Source organism: Poecilia mexicana, unplaced genomic scaffold (assembly GCF_051168715.1).
Source record: "Poecilia mexicana isolate PSO_F unplaced genomic scaffold, ASM5116871v1 scaffold_17, whole genome shotgun sequence".
NCBI classification, from domain to species: domain Eukaryota; kingdom Metazoa; phylum Chordata; class Actinopteri; order Cyprinodontiformes; family Poeciliidae; genus Poecilia; species Poecilia mexicana.
In genome coordinates this window covers 7,983,746-8,005,352 of record NW_028263386.1, presented here as the reverse complement: position 1 = coordinate 8,005,352, position 21,607 = coordinate 7,983,746, and the positions used below count along the sequence as shown (strand labels likewise).

Genomic DNA, 21,607 nt, shown 5'->3' with positions numbered 1-21,607 from the left:
TATCTTCATGCATCACCTTAGCTGGTTTTCTCTCACACACTTTAACCCTCCATTTCTATTCAGCACTGTGAGGAGGAAGACATTCAGCCATTCATCTCCACCTCCTCCAGCTTCGGGGGGTTCATCAGACGCGGTGGCAGCCGAGCCAGGTCCAGTGCCAGCGCTCATTCTGTGGTTTCAATTTGATCCAGGGCTCTGCTGGCCCCTCTGCCCCTTATCCTCACCCATCCCGGCAGCCTCATTCATCACGAGGCCTATAAAGAAAGGACTGGATGGAGTGAGGAGCAACCTCCACCATTCAATAAATCCTTGTGATTATCCACGCCTCCAAGGTGTATGTGTGTCACAAGTGTAGGCATTTGTCTCTGACTTTATTATAGGTGCAGAGGTAAATGCTGGAGCACATGAGGTCCTGCACATTGACTTTTAAGGTCGTCCTTTATGACGTGTTCATGCTTTAACCCCCAGGCCTCGTTTGATTCGATACATGAGAAGACAGCTGAAATATTAGCTTTATCTGTCTGAGCTTTAAATCTTCTGACTTTTGTCACTCTTTTGTGTATTTTCTCAGTCACTTAAAAAATGTTTACAAAGGCTTGAGGGATATTTTTCTGTCTCAAGGACTTGATCAGCATTGACTGGAAATGAAGCTGATTCGGCAAAAGGCATCTAAGGATCAAATTTAGGGCCCAACCAAGAATTTCCAGTTGGAAGCAGCACAATAACAGAGTAGAAAACTGTTTGATAAAAATCTCTAAAATGTTAGAATTTTTCAGTTTTAAATAACTTATTACAAACTAGCTTTAAAAACAGGTGAATTTGAAAAGGTGTGCATAAGGCTGACATGACACTGTAAGGCAGGCAGTGCCGACATGAACATGAAGGAGTCTTTGTGAATGTTTGAGTTTTCTCATTAAGTGTCATTCAGTAACTAATGACACTTTTAATTCAAAGTTGTACCAAAGCTTGCATTAAAAGTCCATTAAAAGTACATAAAAGTATAAAACTTATCTTTACCACTGACTCTTTTATTCAACAGTTTATTTTTCTAGCGCCAATTCACCACAAATGCCATCTCAATGCACTTTACAAAACAATCAATGTAATTGAGTTACAGCATCTCCTGATTTCCTGGTGGAAAAAAGTCTGCAAAGCATTTCTATATAAATACATGCATGCAATTTTAATGGAAATACCGACTCAGACTGCTATGTTCAGTAAAATGTAGAAACCTCTAAATCGGAGCCATGAATTTACCAATATGCATCATGTTTAAGACATTTTTTAGGAATGAAAACTAAAAGCGGCATAGCCTGTAGTTCTGTCTTTGACAGCAGCGCACAGCTTCGTTTTAGTGATCACCTCGGGGAAAAGTGTTGCATTCACATTTCTTTCACTTTCCACTTTTCAAATCATCGCTTCAAAAAATTTTCATCAATGGGAAATGAAACCACTGACTCTATTTCACACACCCAACCACTTCTATGTCAGTCCTGTCCCTCTTCGTTCTTCGCCTCCAGAGGATTGCATAGACAAGCACTCTAGGAGGCTGATGGAGCTTTGATTGTCAGTTATCAAGAGCTATCATTATTGGCCGCTTTTCTGGGATATGAAAATGATTTCCTAAGTGTGAAACCCATGTCATTACCTCAGTTGTCCGCAGCAACATCACTTTAGATGTAATAGGAAGAGGCAAACAAATGTGCTGGCCTGCCAAGCCCGCCCAGCTCAAACAGAAACGCAAAGCAAAGAGAGAAAGGTGAAGGCAATCAGGGACGGCGCTGCTCAAACTGTGACACTTAACATAAAAACAGTTTTCAAACTAAATTTTAATCTCTAATATCATCTGTATTGTTTCTGGTCCATCTTCAACAGCTGAGCGTGTGAGTAAGACCCTCAGCTGACATCTCTGTGTAAGCAATCTGACCATCTAAGTACCATCCTGTGAAAGTAAAAGCATTTCTCTTTTTTCTTTTTTTTTCTTCAAATAACAAGCACTCCCTCCTCCTCCTCCTCCTCCTCCTCAACCTGAGCACCATTTCATCTTGATGAGATGGCAACTAGGCTCTGGAGTCGCATTGACTTGCTTGGGGTTTCTAATCATTGTCGTCTTTTCTTCCCCTCCTCCCGGGTCTGTTTCCTGAGCCGGGGAATGGAAGCCCACGCCAGCGCCAGGCTTTTCTGCTCCCAATCGATGCGGATCTGATAAAGATCCTGGCTTTCCAAACGACTCGCACGCAGCAACGCCTGAGGAAGATCTGATAAGTGATTCTCTCCTCCAAATGTACGGCTGGAAAGATGCTGAGGAAACCAGACGTGCGCTGCTAAGCACACATATGGAAACTCTTTCACTCCTATAAGGCTGTAAACACACTGGGAAAACACACATTGCTCCCCTTATACACACACACTTGTCTGGCAGTAAAGTGGCTGTGCTCCAGACATGCCCAATTTGTTTCCTTTCATCCAGGACTAATGTCTTGCTCTACCCAGGGGCTAAGTGCCCCATTTGAAGCCCCTACTAGGACAGGCGGTTGCAACACGCGGTTATTTGTTGTTTTTGTTTCATATTTTATGAAACCACATCATCTCCGCTGCTGGTGCATGCATGTAAGCGGGGGAACAATCGAATTAGCAGCGGACAATAACATGCTGATAATTTCTAGAAACATTTTTTAAATGTCACACTGTAATGACGAATGGAAGAAAAAAAATCACTAATAGTCCAATGTAAATGTCATATTCAAATTATTCAATTACATCTGCAAGTGTGGGCCAGGTGATAATTTGACCCCCGCTTGGAATACCAATCTGGCTCTCGCCGGCGCTCCGGCGTAAGATAGACCCCAGTAATTTCCTGCTCCGAGGGATGCTTTCACAGTCATTATTATAAGTCTATTCCACTGGAAATATCTGCCATACTGGGGAGATATTAGAGTCATATTTTCAGTACTTTCACCCCAGTGTCGCCTTCAGTGAGTGATATCTTGAGAAAAATAAAATAAAAAATCTGGTGTGGGTTTTCAGTGATGGTTCTGTTATTCTCTGTTGTGATTTCTGTCTTCGATTTTCCCTTACTAAAGCCTCTTACTGCTCAGTTAATAAAACTAAACTAGCAGTCACAGTGGTCCGGGGTAATAGGCTCATCTCATCAGTTGTCATTCACGGGGTTATGGGCCTATTAGAAAATAGCTGCATTTTTGCACAAAAGGGATTTTAAAAGGATGCGAGCCACTTTAGAGTGACACATTCATTTCAGATTAAGGAGGGCAGAAAGAAGGGGAGGGGAGTAATTTTTCCCACTTTTTTTATTTTTTTATTTAACCATGACCGTTCTCCGAAGCAGCCGGGGCACCTTGTTGTTCATGCAAACAGATGATGTCATTCTGAGTCACGAGTTGCACGTTGTGTTTGGGCACCCGGTGCAGATCCTCGCATTTTACTGCCTCCCTCAGACAGCTGGCATTTGCACTACAGGGGGCCACAAGGGCAACCAACAATTAGCCTTTTCTCCACAAAAACTCCAGATAAAGACTGTAGAATAATCATAAAAGTAGCTTGAAGAATGGGCAGTTATACTTTCAGGACCTGCTTCACTTGTGCATGTAAGGATGAGAGGAAATACCTAATGTTCCAGAAACTAATAAAAATTCAAATTTATATAATGTCATTCTTCTTATTCTTTGTTTGACAAGCACTAGCTCCCTCCATGATTGTATTTTGCAGAAGTGCTTTCCATTCTGGCATCTCTCCATGGGCCAGAATTGCAGTTCAGTGGACGAAATCTGTGGATGTTCCACGATGATGGAAGTGTGACATTCTTCCTGAACGCTCCAGGATTGGACTCTCCCAGTCAGCCGCTTGTGCACGTCTGCTTGAGGTTCACACTTTGGCGCGTTTGTCACTTTGAGAGCATCTGGTTTAATTTGATTTCTGAGCTTGGCCACCCTGCAATTCTCTGTGCTTTTAGTGTAACCGTTGCCTACTGGGTGCAGCCAACAGATAGTTCCACAAATAAAAGGGTTTAAACTTCTATTTTCTGCCTGGCTTTGCCCAGCATTGCAATCAACTCAAAGAGGCCTGTTTGCTTATTGCCAGTTTTATGGCAAAATCTCTTCATATTGAAGTATGATTAAATGGGAATGATTGCATTCATTGGCACAGTTTACGATTTGTGACTGACCAGCTTTGTACATCTTTTTTGCCAATCCCTCTTTGGAAAATGGCTCCAAAGAGGGATTGGAGCCAAGACTGAATTGAGAGCATCTCTGAGCATCAATTTTCAGATCTCACCACATCTGGTTCACGATAGGATTCAGGTCTGCAACTTGGCCAGGCCATTCTAGCTCTTCAAAATGTGTGCTCTATGCCATTCCTACATCCTTTTCGCTGCATGTTTGTTTGTTTTCTTACTGAAAGGCAACCCATCCAAATCTCAAGCCTTGACCAAACTCTAACAAGTTTTGTTCCAAAACTGCCCTGTATTTATTGGGTTCACCCTTCTTCCCATGGACTCAGACCAGTTTAAACTGCACTTGTTGCAGAAAGGCATTCCCACACCATGATTCTACCACCACCATGCATCACCTCTCGATTGCCTCTCCGATTTTTACTCAATTTAGCCGGACAAGCTTTAAAGTAAAATTGTTCAGTGAATTGAATCACAATTGCCGTTTCAAAATCACAGTATGGCAATTACTAATTACTGCTTTGATAAAGTATTTGTTAGAATATAATATTTTATGCTTTTCATAGAAATACATTTGGTATTTGGCATTAACTTACTTCCCACACCACATGTATTTCTGCAGTGAACAAGATGCTTAAAGAGCCAGAAGTTGTTGGGACATTATAAAATGGTTAAAATTAAGCAATTAAATATTTTCTTGGAGTCATGCAGCCCTTGCTGAAGGTTTTGACATACAGATTTATTTCCATTTCCAGAAAACGCATTGGACATGTGAACTGTTCAAAGTTTGGGGTATTGTTTCATAACCTAACCCTGCTTTTCACATCTTTATTTCTTCTGAGGACTTTACAGAACAGCTGGATTTATGTACAGCTTTTCTATTTCTGGAGGCACTTGGTTCTTCTGGTTTGTACATTAGATTTAAAAGGGCTGGTTACATCCTCACACCATTCTGTTTTCATTCAGCTTTACAGTTATGCACTGGTTAGTGTCGGTCTTTTACATAAAATCCCTATGAGATGCATTGAAGTTTGTGGTGATGTGACAACATTTGCAGACGTTTAATGCTTATAAAAACTGCTATAAATGCCACAACTAAAGTTCAGATTTACAACTTGATTATTAATTGGAACTTGATGTCAACATTTTATCCATAGATAAAACTCTAAAGTAGAAATTCCCTTTTGTTGCGCTTTTTGCTGATCTATATGAGCATTTCTTGTGGTGTTGCTTTGGGAGGGATGCTTTTCATCTACCTCCTCGCCGTGTGCTCCGTTCTCTATAACGCTGCGTGTTCACATTTCTTCCCGATCTGTCTTTAACAGCGTTTCCTTCTCCTCTAATTTCATCCGCTCTATGAAAGCACAAGAGATATCACGTCTTATCCTTGTGAAATCTACAAGTGTTCGATCTTTAATTCAATGAGGAGCTCTCGTCTTTCCCACTTGCACTCGCAGTTGAAAGGCTTCGTTCGTCGGGACTTTTCCTCAACTGGGCTCTCAGTTGATACAGGTGCTTTCAGAAAATGAAGCCTTTCGCAGGAACCGATGAAGCTGTCTGTCTTGTTTGCAGATTACTGCTCGCATTTAAAGCCCCTGTAGAGACGAGGAGCAGGCTGGAGCTCGAGTCCGGTCTAGCATCCTTCCCCAATCCTCAAAACTCACGTCCAGAATGTTAAACATGGCTGCCGTGGGTGCCTCTGAATCGCTGGACTGTGTCTCCAGGGGGGAACGGGGAAATTGAGCCCTGGCTCTTCCTAATAGGTGGTAAAGTGTTAAGTTCCAGAGAAATGGACTGCAAATTTAACCTGGAATGGAAATTGATCCCATTACCTCGTGCCTGGACTGCTCTCCCTCCCGTAGGAAAGACGAGTGGGAGAGGTGAAGGGGGGAGGATGAGAAGATAACTGAACACAGAATGGAGAGAGATGGAGGAGAAGGAAGGAAGAGAAAATGGAAAAGCCATAGAGAAAAGGCAAGGAGACACGGAGCGTATGTGATTAGAGGTGATAGGATGGCAGCGGGTGTTGTCTCCTGCCTGGACTGACAGGCTGGCTGACTCTGTATCAGTGTGGTGCTAATAGCTGACCGCCACTGGGCCAGATGGAAAATAGAATGGAAAAGGCAAAAGGAGCGGGCAGCCAGCAGACTCTGAAGGGATGATACACCTCCTGCTGGGGGTTTCCACCAACAGATCTGTGGCGTCTTGGTGAGTGGCGCTTCTGTGAGACCAAGTTAGCAACGGTGATGGGATTTGGCAACGCTCAGGCTTCTCAGAAATGCAGCGGCTTTGAAAGTAAATAACGTTGCAGGAGGATTTGAATCACAAACAGATGAAATATAGTATGTTTAATATGAATAAAAGCTTTTCTCTTGTTTAATATCTTATTCCTGCTTTATCCCTCAGATACATCCTCATCATCATGGTACATCCTCACACTCCTTTCTTTCTCACCTTTCCCCAGAACCCATGCACGGCCCGCGGCGCCTGGAGGTTGTGGACATCCAGTCCAGACAGGTGACCATCCGCTGGGAACCGCTGGGCTACAACGTGACCCGCTGCCACAGCTACAACCTGACCGTCCAGTACCGCTCCAGAGTGGCCGGCAAGGAGGAGACCAGGGAGGAGGTGTGCTACGAAGCCCAGAGCCGTGACCCGCAGCACACCATCCACAACCTGACGCCCTTCACCAACCTCAGCGTCAAGCTGGTGCTGCACAACCCAGAGGGGGTGAAGGAGAGCACCGAGCTGGAGGTTCAGACCGATGAAGATGGTAAGTGAAACCAAATCATCTGCATACAACAGTACGCTACTACTCATATGGTAGCAGCACCTCTAGTGGTAGCTAAAATATGAAGGTCTGTATAACAGTATTCCCTCTGTTGAGACAGTTATTTTTAGAAATAAAGGTGTTTCTCATTCTCTTTTTTTTATTTTCATCATTATGCACACATGAACAATGCTTAATAAATCTCTGTTCAATACTTTTTCATAAACTGATAGCTATGAATATATCTTTTGCTAAATTATGAGAGGGTGCAACCATTTTAACATGAAACATGTCTCTATTAAAATCATCATCCAGGTAAACCAAGGTTGTAAATGGCTGTTTCTTCATAACTTTCTTATGTTTGAGAAGCCACTTTGATTTTCCAGCACTGATTTAAAAATACAGTTGGGTGGCCGTGGATAGCATGTCTTTAAAGCAGCCAACTGCAGGCTAGCTAACCGAACATGTAGCCTGAGGGGTGACAGGTCAAGTCTGCTAAAATAACACCGCTAAAGTATTCAAAATCATATTAATAAGTAAATATAACAGATGACTTATAGTCTTATGGCAGCAGTAAGAGTAATTGATCCAATTCAAGACCAATTAAACCATATTACACATTATTCTGGAATTGCTCTACTTTTCCTCAAGATTATTGTTTTATTATAATCCCACTCCTATTATACACAACAGACACATAATAAGGTATTACTTTGCTTAAAGTCATAAGGAATAACAGTCGTTTGTTTCATTCCAGGTTGCTGTATTAATGCAACGGCATCTATTATGCAGCTACAAAGACGATGGTTATGGATTTTTATTGTTATTTGTTGACAATTATATTATATCCAGATGTTCTTGTGAATGAATATGCCGCATTTATTCTTTACAGCCTACAAATTATGATACCCAAAATTGTAAGTTTTAGTTTTAGTGTTGCTAGTTTCACGCCATTAAAGTTAAGAAATTTTCACCAAACTTACACAAACAATTCCCCCGTATTATTCACCATTCCCATTAAACGCGTGCCTACAAATTTTTTTAACGAGCTGGAATAAATAATTGCCGCACAGTAAACAGCCGTCTACACAGTTTGGGTTGTTGAGATGATTTAAACTTATTTTTTTTCCACAGTTGAACTCTAGCGTGTTGTGTTGCTGCTGCGCCTCCTTCAAAGATGAAAGAGGTTCTGTGTTGCCTCAGCAGACACAGGAAATGAACTGAAGTCTCAAGGAACGCTGGCCGCCTGATAGCTAACAAACAAGCTCAGATGACGAGAAGAGAGTCATGTCTGGCTCAGATATCTCTGCTTGGAAACTTAAAAGTGGCAACTGTTTCTTGCTATCTGACTGCTCTGGGTGCCTGTCTGCTTGGGACCCCGTGGGAAAGAGCGAACAGACAGGGTGTAGTGGTTGTTGAGTTCTTCAAGATATATCCTGGAGAAAAATGAAATAAAATAAAATGTCTCCTCATCATTCTGTCCCACTTCCAGAATGAAAGCTATTCACACGAGGGGTTAAAGAGGCAGATGTCTGACACATTGTTTCAGTAAAAATAAACCCAGGTGAATATTTAAGATTCTCTCTCTTTTCTCTGGCATCCAGGTATACCCCTGTTTACTTCAAATGAGCCCATCAGACTTTACCTTACTGCTACCTGTTCTACGTTTTCTCTCTCACGTCTGACCTGCCATTTCTGATTTTAACCGATTCAGATAGGGTGTTTTGTTGTTGTGTTTTGGGGTTTTTTTCTTGGGAGGACTGGAATATAGAAACTAACAGAGGAAAAATGTTCTGCACGTTCTGTGACGCTTTCGTCCAGTAAGCAATTTTCCCCACAACTTAGTCGGATGTGAATAAACTCAAGAAAGATTAATCAAAGTAGATTATCTTAACTGATGCATTTATGGACTAAAATTGGCTGGGAGGTATTCGTTTTCATGCAGTAAATTTATAGAGAAATGCTACTGAGAAGGGAAAACTGGCCAGTTCCGACTTCTGGATACTTCATTGGTGGATTTCTGATTCCAGTATCGTCAACAGCAAAGAAGGCTGATGAATTTATAGGAGAATTTGTATTGACAGATTGACATCAGTGGCAGGAGAAAAGCTATATAAAGTTATTCTACTTACAATGTAGACAAACTAAAGACAAATCTTAAATTTAACCCAACTTAAGTATTTTCTACCTTGAAAATGTCATTTTTACCTCCAGTTTTGTAAATAAAACAAAACATGTCTGTGTGTTTTCCGCCGCAGTGCCAGGAGCTGTTCCTCTGGACTCCATCCAGGGGAGTCCCTACGAGGAGAAGATCATCCTGAAGTGGAGGGAACCAGCGCAGACGTACGGAATCATCACACAGTTTGAGGTACGAAAGCACCGATGACGCAATGCGAACTCTGACTTTATCATGTGCTAAACCGCTAAGAAAAGCTTTAGTTTTTATTACAGCGCCTCCTGGAGAATTCTGGAATCCACCGTTTGAATTTTAACTTTGTAAATTGGCACCAGCTAAATAAGTTGATTGCTAAAATAAATGAGCAGGAGTCTTTTTAGGGAGGTTTTAGTTAGAAATATAAATATTTATGAATTGATTTATCCCAGACTGCTAGTGGTGCTTAGTGGAATAATAGATTCAGATTCTTCTATCATTAACTTTGGTTCATTATCGTGTTTTATTCTCTTTGTTTCCCATACAAACTATTTTGTGCCTTCATTTTGCGCCTTTGACCAGACACCATTTTGTACTTTCATCGTTTTTGACATGTCCATTAAAAGTGAGAATGACCTAAAGTGCAAAACAACCAAAGCACAGAATACAAGACAAGTGGGGAAAATGTCCTTTAATGCCCGAATTGAATTGAGTTACTCTCTTTCTTGTGATGAAAGAAATAATTCAAAAACTGCCTTTTGTATTGTAGTATTTTTGGCTGATATTTAAATTAGTTTGCTGTTCTTTAAGAAGGCTAATACTTCTCTATGCACGGTAGTTCACTGAAACAGGCTCGTTCTGAATCTTTGTCCTGCCAGACCAATCTGACTTCAAAAGAAAATGCAGTTTCTAAAATGCACGTTAAGCACGGCACAGTTCATTACAGGAGCCTCTTTACTCATGGATAATGGAGTCTAAGCAGAAACTTGCGGTGTATCATATGTGCACACTGACCTTAACCAACTTAAGGTGGAAGTAATCCACCAGCCTTTCCCACAGATTGATTCTCCTCGGTCGATCTTTCCTCTTGTCACTGTTTGCTCCAGTCTGACAGCCCTGCTCCTACAAGCTTGGTGGATTAAATAGTGAAGGAAATGTAAACTGCGCTCTTCCGTGCGCCACTTTCCCCGACAGACAGGTTCGCCATCAGGTCACTCAGATATAAAATATTCCCTGAAAGCCTGTGTTTATTCAGGTGTGCAGTGCAGCCTTGTGTCGTCCTCGCAGTTCTGTAGCAGGGACGGCGCGTCAGCAGAGTGCAGGAAAACAAAGATTGCCATGTTTGCTGCGCGCATAATTGCTTTTAGAGAAACATGTTTCAGCTGTTTGTCTTTGTGAAAAATTCAGAGTGCAGGTAAAAGCATTCAGGGCCTGCCACATGGTCTGCACTGGTGATCTGTCAGGTTTGCTCATGTTTATCTCAGGGCAAATGTGCTGCACATTATAAAACACCTACCCCAGGCTATAATAACATGCATATGTTGCAGCAATTAAATCTCTGTCTTAAAAGCTTTAACAGCATAATAAAATATGGAGAGAGCTATAAGTCACTGACATTATGGCATTTGGAGGTTTTAATACACTGACAACCTTCTTCTTTTTATTTTAGAAGAAATATATTGCTAATATTCACATCATCTTGTTTAAAAGAGGATGATAGATGAAGATTGTAACCAAGCCAGCAGCTTGCTCCAGGTACTGCTCTGTGATCTGGTTGGTGTAAGAAAAAAAACTTTGTGAGTTCTGCTGATATAAACCAGGAGCTGCTTACTGTAGTTTAAGTATCGTTATTTAATTTAAAACAGTTGGGAAAAGCTGCTGTTTGCTGCAAACATAACCAATGTTTGTAGAAAGTTCAAAGAAGTAAAGTCCCATTTCAAGTGTTTTAATTTTTTCACCTTAGAACTGTGAAGCAGAAGGGAAATAATCTGGAAACGGGGTTTTGCATTTGTCCAGAGCCCCTCTGACCTCTTTGTGATTCGCCTTTGTGAGGTTTGCACAATCCAGACACTGATCTTCTTTTCCCAGTCTTCTTTGTAAAATAAACTTAATAAACACATGCAGATTTCATGGAGACTCTCTCTGAACATAAATGTTTAAGTCTTGTTGCAAATCCTAAATTGGATTCATGTAACAAAACACAGGTTTGTCCTCCTAATGTTTTGATTCAGGCGGCTTTCTAGCAGATTCACCGTTAAAAGCTGCAGGACACTGAGCCCAGGGAGTTTGATCTGAACGTTTACATCGCAGCTTTCTAATGTTCTAATAAATCTTTCTTCCTGTCTTGAGTCTTGTGCAGCATCCAAATGTCTTTTTCCGTTTACTTTTTTAGCTCCATTCATCTTTTTTTTTTCCTTCATCTTCTCAGAGATGCTTGTGTTTTGGCAGGAACGCCATGATTGAAAACTTTAACGGTTCTGAACCCAAAACCTTTTTGTTATTCTTTAGTGTACATTTGTATTGTATAATATTAGTACAGTCTATAAAACTGTAAGTTGATGAAATATTTTGTTTGTGCAAATGGAAACCTTTGCTTTTTTTAAATTAGGACTACTGTGATACAATTGAAAAGAGGAGATTGAAAACAGCAATATAGACACTGACATTGAACACAAACTGTAGATTATTTAAAATCCAGCTTGTTATCCCTGATAGTTTTACTGTAATAGGAAAGAAATAGTTCTTGATTTTCATCCACATAGAATCTCATCTCTTTCTTGTATTTGCTTCGTCTTGTGAGCTGGATCTATCCTCGCACCGTTACTTTGTATTCATAATTGCAGCTGCTCTCTGTCGGATTGTCTTACTCCACACTCTGCAAACACAATCAGTTTCCCATTTTGCTTTTTTTCCATTGGTTTGGATAGATTTTCTTAACAGTGTCATTTTGTTTTCTTCAAAACTCCTCCCCTCCCCCCATTAAATATCTCGGGAATGGTAAAATCATTTGTGATTTGTGTCATGAAAGCCATCGAATTGGACATTTACCTCCCTCAGGTTGGAAAAATGTAAGCCCAGCTAAATGAAACGGTGTGATGCATCGGGTCAAATCAGCCCCCAAATTAATTTGCTCAAATAATTCTGCGGCTTTTTTTCCTGTCAGATCCATTAGGATTGTGAAAACCTGCCCAGTGTCGACAAGTCATTTCCAACTCCTCTGCCTGCAGTGTTATGATATTGGTTTTTGGCATCACAGACTCACTTCACAGACAAAGACTAAATGAGAAAGCCTTGAAGCATTTCAAAACTTGATGGACACAAATTATGCAGCACTCCAGATTCCCTTTGTGTCCCTTAATTGGAATTATAATGGAGGTTTTCTTTTTACATGCAGAGACATTTTCTTAAAGTAGGACTTTAGAATTATTCAAAATGGATATTAACAAAAACACTCACCTTAATGCTTCCCTCCAGAGTGCCCTGTGTTTATTAATGGAGGAGAAATACATTAGAGTATTTGGTCTCTCTTTGAAATCACCAGCAGGGATTCATCTTTGCCTTGAAAACATGTCACTGCTTTTACAGTCCCCATCTCCACAGGCCATTTCTGCTTTTTTTTTTTTTTTTTTTTTTTTTCATACATACTCGTACACGCATGAAAATCTTCCACAGGCTGAGTTTCCACAAAGCAATCCTGCGGTGCAGTCTGACTTGTTGAATATGTGTGAAACAAATTGAATTCATTCAAATAACATAGTAGAGAAGATTAATTTCAACCACAGTTTCCTGCTGATGTTTCTCTCCGATTGCAGATCTTTGGTGAATCTGAACAGGACGTTAACTTGGAGGTCATGTGACTGAAAAAGCTCAGCTTAAGGCTGTTAAAGTCGGCTGATATTTAAGAGCCAAGATACTGAACATGTACCGTAGCAATGCTCTCATATTCTTCATGTTGAAGTCCTTGATATTTTTTTGTGTTGCCAATTTCTTCCAAAAATAAAAAATAAAAACATGAAGCAAAAACCAGAGTTTCTAGGGCAACTAAAACAATATTCTCTTTGTTTTTTTAATTTAATGCTAGATCTCCTATAAGGCGGTGAGCTCCTTTGACCCCGAGCTGGACCTCTCCAACCAGAGCGGGAAGGCTGTGAAGCTGGGCAACGAGACCACCCACGTGTTCACGGGCCTCTACCCGGGCTCCACGTACTCCTTCACGCTGCGCGCTAGCACCGCCAAGGGCTACGGCCCCCCTGTCATAACCCAGTTCACCACCAAGATTTCAGGTCAGCAGGGTCAATGGAGTCCTGGTGTCAGTAATGCAGAATGTGTTGTGCAACACTCACTGCTGATGGAGATGCTAAACATGCACTTTTTTTTTCTTAATTTGCAGATAAAATTTGATAGGACAGCACATAAATCCTTACAACTTGCTTTAAACATAGCAACAGTTCTTCTACTGAACTGATTGTGGACTTAAGTAGTTTTATTTTTATTGCATGTTTAGCACAGTAAATTAGAATTAAACAGTAGTTCATTTACTTGAGATGAAAATCATAAAATATAAATTTTATGAGCAACATTTCAAGCATCTTTGTCTATTGTTTTTGTTAATTGTCAGTTTCTCTGATAAAAACATATAAAACACGGGTTGAATAATGAATTATCAGACGTGTGTGTAATTAATTTATATACTGGCTTTTCACCACTTCATGATCTGCTAAGTCATACTTAGCAGATTGATTACTTCAGTCTGTTCATGGACAGCAGGTGGAAATAAGCATTTTTTTCTATAATCTAGTACCATGCATCTCTTGGAAGGTTAATGAAATGTACATTTTCTCTGTGTAAATAAATAAATGGTATTTGATTGCAGAAATTGTGAGTTATGGCCAACACTGTCAAGCGGTGGATTCATTGCTAAAGAGTCTGTACATTCTGTTTCAAAGCTAGCTATTGGAAAGTTAAGTGGAAGGATGGCCAAGCAGTAAAAGGGGCTTTGAAGGATTTTGAACATTTTAGAGAATATTCACATTAGTTAACATTCCTGTAAGTATAGCTTTTCAGCTGTAGTCTCCAGAGCAGGAGACATGAGTACTACAAGACTGAAAATACGGTGCTTACATTCATTGCATTCATAAAATGTAATGACCATTTAATAAAAAAAACGAATATAATACAATTTCAGAGGCCACTGGTCACATAATTGACCGTCCCTCAAACATTTATATAATCCATGTACTATTCTAAAGTCAAAAAGCAAATTTTTCAAAATCTTTTCTGATAGCAAAAATTCATCAAAATGAACAGAAAAATGTAACTATATCACTGCGTTGAATGAATTTACAGTACACGACATAAATGTGACTTCTTTTCATCCAGTTCACATGCAAACTTTGATAACTTTGATTCTGATCAAACCTTTCGGCTTGTTTTCGCCTTACCTTAGCTCCCTCTATGCCAGCTTACGACCAGGAGACCTCTCTGAACCAGACGGACAACACGGTCACTGTGCTGCTCAAACCCGCCCAGAGCAGAGGCGCGCCCGTCAGGTAGGCTCCCACAGTAACGACACGGACGATACGTCACAGTGTGAAGAAAAGACAACACGATAAAACTCACAGAACCACCATCAGCAACCGAAGAATTATCAAAGAGCTTGTTTTTATCAATACCCCTCCGTGAAAGTGAGTTACCAGGGAATCCAGCGCCTTACTGTACACATCTGAGCTTTGTTTGTGGATTTTGATTCTGTAAAAAAAAAAAAAACCTAGCCTTTGAAGATGAGAACAAAGCTTGGTGCAGCCAAGGCTAGCTTCAGGATCTCTCTCCTATGCGTGCCTTTCATGTAGCACGCTGCCCACCCTGAGCCACCACAGGCTTCTGGGGGAGTGAGGGAATTTACCCTGCTTTGTGCTGAATATATTACTCATTATTAAGGAAAGACAGCAGGTGTTTCCTTTTAAAAGTCAGTTTATTGCATAAAAGCCTCTATTTTGGCTCATGAAGATCCCTGCAGGTGTCTGGCAGGGTTTATTGGTCAGATTTTGTGTGATGTTGTCTTACTTCAGCAAGCAGTAGGATCAATCGGCTTAAAAACTGAACTGAAAAAGGGTTACACTACAATCACAAACAGTTGTATGCGCTCTAATTAGTCAGCACAGTCAAAGAAAATACATTTATTTTTGACTTGATTGCATACAGGATCACATGTATAACTAGCAATTCTCTAAAATGTATAACATTTTTTTTCTTTTTTCCTGCCGATTCGAAGGGCAGAACTTCGACTCAGCAGGAAAATTTATGTTTTTGATTGTTTATTCAATGTTGCATGACTCTGTGTTTATGTGTTTAATGATGTAAAGCACTTTGAAATGCCTTGCTGCTGAAATGTGCAATACAAATAAATTTTGATTGATTGATAACAGATTTGTGCTAAAAAAAAAAAATACATCTGTTCAGTCTGGTCTGGTCAGTTCTGCCTTTTTAGATCTCCTTTCAGAATGAGCTGTCTTAGGGTCTCTTGTCACTTTAAATCCAAATAAATTGCTGCTGGCCACGCCCTCCAAATCAGTGTTTACACTGGCATGTGAAAATGACTGCAAGCGTGCAGAATTATACAGCTGCAGCTTTCTTTCTTTCTAAAGTGAAAGTAGAACCTCCTGCACAACCAACAAGAATGCAGCAAATGGTTTCTGGATAGTAAGTCAACAGCAAAAGATTTTTCTGTTCCAGCAGCCATTGTACAGCGCATACAGTGGTAAAAGCAGCTGACCAAACATGACATAAATAAGCTTTGGTTGCTAGGTAACAGGCTGGGCTTCACTGAGGTTGATAGGTGAGGGGCAGCACCTGCTGATTTGTGATGTCACATTCTGAAAGTTTTTGAAATGGATCATTTTCCAGACACCAAAATAGGTTTTTACCAAAAACTGACTGGGTGTTTTGTTTGTTTGTTTGTTTGTTTAAATGCTTAGACTGTTTTTAGAAGCAGTAGAGATCCAAATCGGAGTATAGCAGTTCCCCTTTATGTGATACAGAAATAGAGAAAACCAACGTTCTGCTCTCTCTTTTTTTCAGAGTGTTGTTTCTTTGGTTCTAGTGTTACCCTGTAACATGTTATATTTTTTAGATATTTTATGAGGGTATATTTTGGGACCATTGTTAAAGTTTAAATGTGTACCATGTGACTGCAGCCATCTGCTTACCCTTCCTTTACTAAGAATCAGGAAAGAACAATGGAGAGCAGAAGGCACTGTCCTAATTTTCTTTAAACCATTCTTTAATAGCAGAATTATACACAACACATTATGTTTTTGGAAGCCTAATATGGTACACAAGATCCAATATATAGTGGATTATCTCTTCTTCACATATGTTCAAAATTATTATTTTTATCATCAAATACATTGTTTTATATATTTTTTGTCATTTTATTTTATTTACTATTGATATTATTATATTAGGTTTATTATTATTTTATATAGGTCCTTCAAGGGATAAGTGTTAGCTGCGGCTCTGAACACTGTGATGATTGTATCTGTCCCTACACTGCAAAAACACAAAATCTTGCTAAGTATTTTTGCTCTAGTTTTAGTGCAAATATTTTAGTGCTCTTGAAATGAGACAAAACAAGTAACTTTTCAGCAAGATATAGGAGCTTGTTTTAATTTTGTCTTATTTCAAGCGTATCAACATATTTGCATTAGAAACTAGACCAAAAATACTTTGTGAGAGTTTGTTTTTGCAGTGTATCAACTAAACAATAAAATAAAATAATAAAAATTACAGTTTCTGGATGTGCAAGGGGTTTCTACAAATGATTCTACAAATTATTTAGATTCTGATACAATTGGTCACGATGCTTTTAAGATGTATATTGATCGGAGACCATGCATCCCTTTCCTTTCACTTTATTATTAACAACTATGTGCTACTGTATAATAATCTACTACATAAAACCCCAGTAACTACAATGAAATTTGTGGCTATAATATGAGAAAATGCAAAAAAGATTCAAGGGAGAAAAGTACTTTCGCCAATCAGTGTAGAACGCCAGAATATCAAGTAAAAGCTCTTCTACACAGTGCTCTACAACGCCTTAAAGGAGAGTGGCAAACACTTTGGCTTGCTGTAAAACTCAATTTTACACCATCAGCTCATGTGGGTCCTTTAAAGATTACAGCCTGGAGATCTTTAGTCAGGCTTGTCGGCTCATGTTTACCATATGTGCAGCTGTCCAGATAAATGCCCGGGCAACAGACGTAGAAGCCCGAGCAAGTAAGACAGAGTGATGGGTTTTTAATTTTCTCCCAGGTACAATTCAGATGGCCTTACCCAGGCTGCCATTCTTTCTGCAGAGTAATTACAGAGCTCTAATTATAATTAACAGAGGCTCAGAAAATTGGAGCTTCTACTCATTAGAACACTGGGCTGCTTAACTGTTTACCAATGGAGGGAGAGCGTGCCAGAAGGGAAGAAGAAACTGAATTTAGTGTAAAAACCTGTGTTGCATTGACTAATCTTCAGCAAAAGTGTGCAGTGACGCTTTCCCTAAATGCTATCTGATGTATTTAAAATGTGGTCACACTCTGTGCTTGTGAATAATTGAAGAACAGAGAAAACAATGTGTTTTGATACAGATGTTTAGTTTTGCAGAGCATGAATGTTTAATGAGTCCCAAGATATTCCATTAAAAAAATTAATCCGTAAAGTTCACCGCACGGCTCAACCGCAGCTCAAAAGTAATTGAGGCATCCTTTGATCACGGCACAGCCTTCCCTCATCTAAACTTTAGAGGTCCACAGGTCCGCAGCTCTTTTCCCCACCTTCTCGCTTCTCTTCAATCTCTCAGGACGTAAAGGCCAGCGGGCAGTCTTCTTGTGTGCGCACGCTGCTTTCAAATATGCATTGCAAAAAGGAGAGGAAGCGGTAAAGGGCAGCAAACAGGAGAGATTGGGATTCAGGTCCAAGAACAGATGCTGGCGTGCTTTTTGAAGGTGCTTTCCACCTCAACCCTGTAAGGGAGAAATTGGACTTTTGAAAAATTGAAGGTGACTGATTTTATTCAGAGGAGGATCCACTGTTTACCTGAGCATTGATGTAGATGTAGCGATTCCCCACGTTCAAGGAATATGAAGACGGATGGATGGATTTTTAATCTGTCCAACTTTCAGTCCATCTACTTACAGCTTTGGAAATAATTAAGAAGCCACTTAAAATGATCTGATTTGACTTTTTATAGGTTTATGTTTGAGTAGATGGACATTGTTCTTTTATTCTATGAACTACTGACAGCATGTCTCTGACATTACCAGCGAAAATTCAGTTTTTATTTGCGGAAAATGAGAAAATGTCAAAATAACGAAAAAGATGCAGAGCTTCAGACCTCAAACAAGTTCATATACATTGAGAAACAACAACTCTAATGTTTTGACTCAGGAAGAGTTCAGAAACCAATATTTAGTGGAACAACCAGGGTTTTTTCAACGGGCTCTTAATTTTTTACAAAGCTTTATATCTATTTGTCCGTTCATTTCCTATCTCTCAATCTATCCATCTGTTTTTTCATCCATCTCTACATCTTTCCATCCATCCTACTGTCTATTCATTTTTCTGTCGCCAATAATTTTTTTCCATCCATTCATTTATTCTACTATCAGGTTTTTGGTCCATCCTTAACTTGGTCCGTCTTTCTGTTTTTCTATTCATAATTTTTCTATCTTGAAAGCTTTCTGTCTGTTACCTGTCTCTAAATTCACCTTTCTATCCCTTGTTTCCACCTCTTTGCCCATCCTTCCATGCAATCTGTAGTTTTCCAAGTACCAATATGTAGAGATATTTAAAACCAATATGTAGAGATATTTAAAACCAATATGTAGAGATATTTAAAACCAATATGTAGAGATATTTAAAACCAATATGTAGAGATATTTAAAACCAATATGTAGAGATATTCAAAACTGGATATATTTCTGTCCTTGACAGAAATATATCCAGTAAAGAAAGTTTTACTTTTAGAATTGGTAGTGAGTACTAATCTGAAAGTCTGAGATGAAGAAAATGTTGAAACCCCCATGTCCAATTAAATGTTGCCTTTTCCGTACTTCTTTTTTCGACACTAGTCAGTATCATGTTCTGATTTTCACTTCATGAAAACTTGAAACGCTTGATGAAAAAAAAAGGTTTGACATCGGAGAGACACTTATCCACTGCAGAGCGGAGCAGAGCAGCACCAAGCTTGATTTGATAATGCAATCTTGCATGCTGATTGGGTTTAGGAGGCAATAACCCACCAGACGTTTGACTTTCAAGCATCAGATGTTCCACACAGGAAGGGAAGCTGCACTGGAAGATCTCTTGATAGCACAGGCTCAAATACTGATTCCACTTAAGCAGAAAAAAAAAAGATATTTTAGATAAACATTTGCTATTTATTTATACATGTATTTTTTTATTTGTGTTTTTGCTAATGAGTGTAACATTTCTAAGTTGGATTTTGCTCCTAATCTCCCAGGCCAACGTGTGAAGCCGGGAACATTTTTTACCAGAGGGGACACTGTTTCTTTAAGAGGATTAGCCAACTGTCTATCAGTCATGTCGTGTTAAACTAATGTTTGCAATGGCCCCTCGTCAGCGCCAGCATCCGCCTCCTCACTCCGTAACATCAAAATAGATGTTTACATGCTTCTGCTGGGGAAAAAAATGATTTGGAACGCTTTCCTTATCATCCACACCACTAAATCAGCCCTTCTCTCTCTTTCTGCAATAACCTTTGCCTTGAGCGTCTCCTCTAGCCTGTAGCGTTAGATTATCTTTGCTTAACCGTGGCCTGATATCAGTTAAGGGATTTTCTTGCAACCTAAAATAGGCCCCAACTTTCTTTGATCACAGCACAGCAAACCCTAATGACTATGCCTAAGTGTAACTTAACTTGCTGCTTTTCACGATTTAATAGCGTATGTAATCTATGGTACCTTCTAATTTGTTTGCTTTATTGCTTTTGCAGACACCAGGGGAAAAATAAAGAGTAAGAAGATGGAGGCGAGGAGGAAGGATGCAGGGTCAGGAGAAAGCGTAACTTACAGCCGCTTTTAAATCACACATATAGGCAGAGAGAGGCATCAGATTAACATTAACCCAAGACAGTGATTGAAAATGCCTCCCATCCTCATTCCTGGATCTGCTCAAACGGCCCGCAGTCCTTCCTCTATCAGCCCACATGAAAAATAAATCTGGGTTTCAGGTCACAATCCGGTCGATTTCAAGTCAATCCGCCATAATTGGTTGATGTCACATGGCGGTGCAGCTGAAATCTATCGGGCGGCGAGGCTGGGGGAGGCCTAATTGGTGTCAGTTCAGGTTGCAGTGCTGCTGCGGGGATGCAGGTCTCCCCTGCTGGCCTCTTGTGGAAGACCATTCAACAGCTTACAAGGCTCTCCTGATACCGGTTCTCCCTTCAGCTAGTTTTGTCGTCACATTATCCCTGTTCTGAAGGAACTACAGGATGTTTGGAATTAGATGCATGATTTTTCCTCCATCAAAAATCATAAACAGATGTGAAAATCACTTTACATTTGCTTGATATCTCTAAGAAGGATTTTCATAATGCTTAAGAAATCTAAAGAAGTCATAGTGGTTTCTTTTTCTTATTTATTTGAATATAGTATTACATCTGAGAAAATAAAACTAATAAAAATAATACCTGCTTTGACAAAAATCAAACAGCTTTTGAGCAGTTGTCCTGTTATCCCAATTTTCTGCTGACCATAGAGAGCAGTACAAGGTGTTCATAGAGGGAGTTATAGAATTAGGAGCTTATGTTTCAGCATTGCATGTAAAGTTACGTTAGCAGACTATAAATAGAAGTATGTACATTTTCATTTCGGCCTGTTAAAAACTATTTACAGTAATCAATTGAAAAATATTTATGTTTTTGGTCTTTTTGGTCCAATTTGATGACTTATTCTTGTTAAAAAATCTTAAAGTCTTAGGTCAGAAGGCCTTCTGACCATCACCCTAATGTTTAGCTCCATTCCTGTCTGAACTCTGGCTGGGTGGCTCTAAAACATTACAGAAACTATAGAAACATTTTGGTAGAATTAAAATATGACTTTAGTGATAAATATGTCACTGGTTTGAATAACAGTGATCTTAATTATACTCTGATATGAAGTAAACATAATCCTGTTTGCTTGAATAACAATCAGATATAACATTTATGAAGGAGACATTACGTTTTTTTATACTGCTTTAAATATTCAAAATACTCCTTATAAATAGTAAATAAACTCATAGTACAACTGCTGATTGTTACAAGTGGACAGCTAAAACAAAAAAAAAGACTCAAATGTTTGTAGTACTAACTAAAATACCAAAGCCGTCACTTATAATGTCTGGTAAAGAACCTTTGATTGTTAAACGTTTGTGTGCAATCTTGTTTAGGCTCATCTTTGATTACATATTTGCTACCTTCTTTCTTAGAAGTAGACAGCAAGCT

The 21,607-nt window shown here is 39.5% G+C and overlaps 1 protein-coding gene across 1 annotated transcript in view; it reads left to right on the top strand.

The window, feature by feature from the left end:
• LOC106929367 (receptor-type tyrosine-protein phosphatase mu-like) overlaps positions 1-21,607 on the top strand; it is a 192,654-nt gene that overhangs the window by 90,111 nt on the left and 80,936 nt on the right. Inside the window, exons 8-11 of the mRNA XM_088014377.1 lie at positions 6,654-6,962; positions 9,218-9,327; positions 13,193-13,394; positions 14,558-14,660. Coding sequence (XP_087870503.1) covers positions 6,654-6,962; positions 9,218-9,327; positions 13,193-13,394; positions 14,558-14,660 — 724 coding nt within the window. The remainder of the gene's footprint in view (positions 1-6,653; positions 6,963-9,217; positions 9,328-13,192; positions 13,395-14,557; positions 14,661-21,607) is intronic.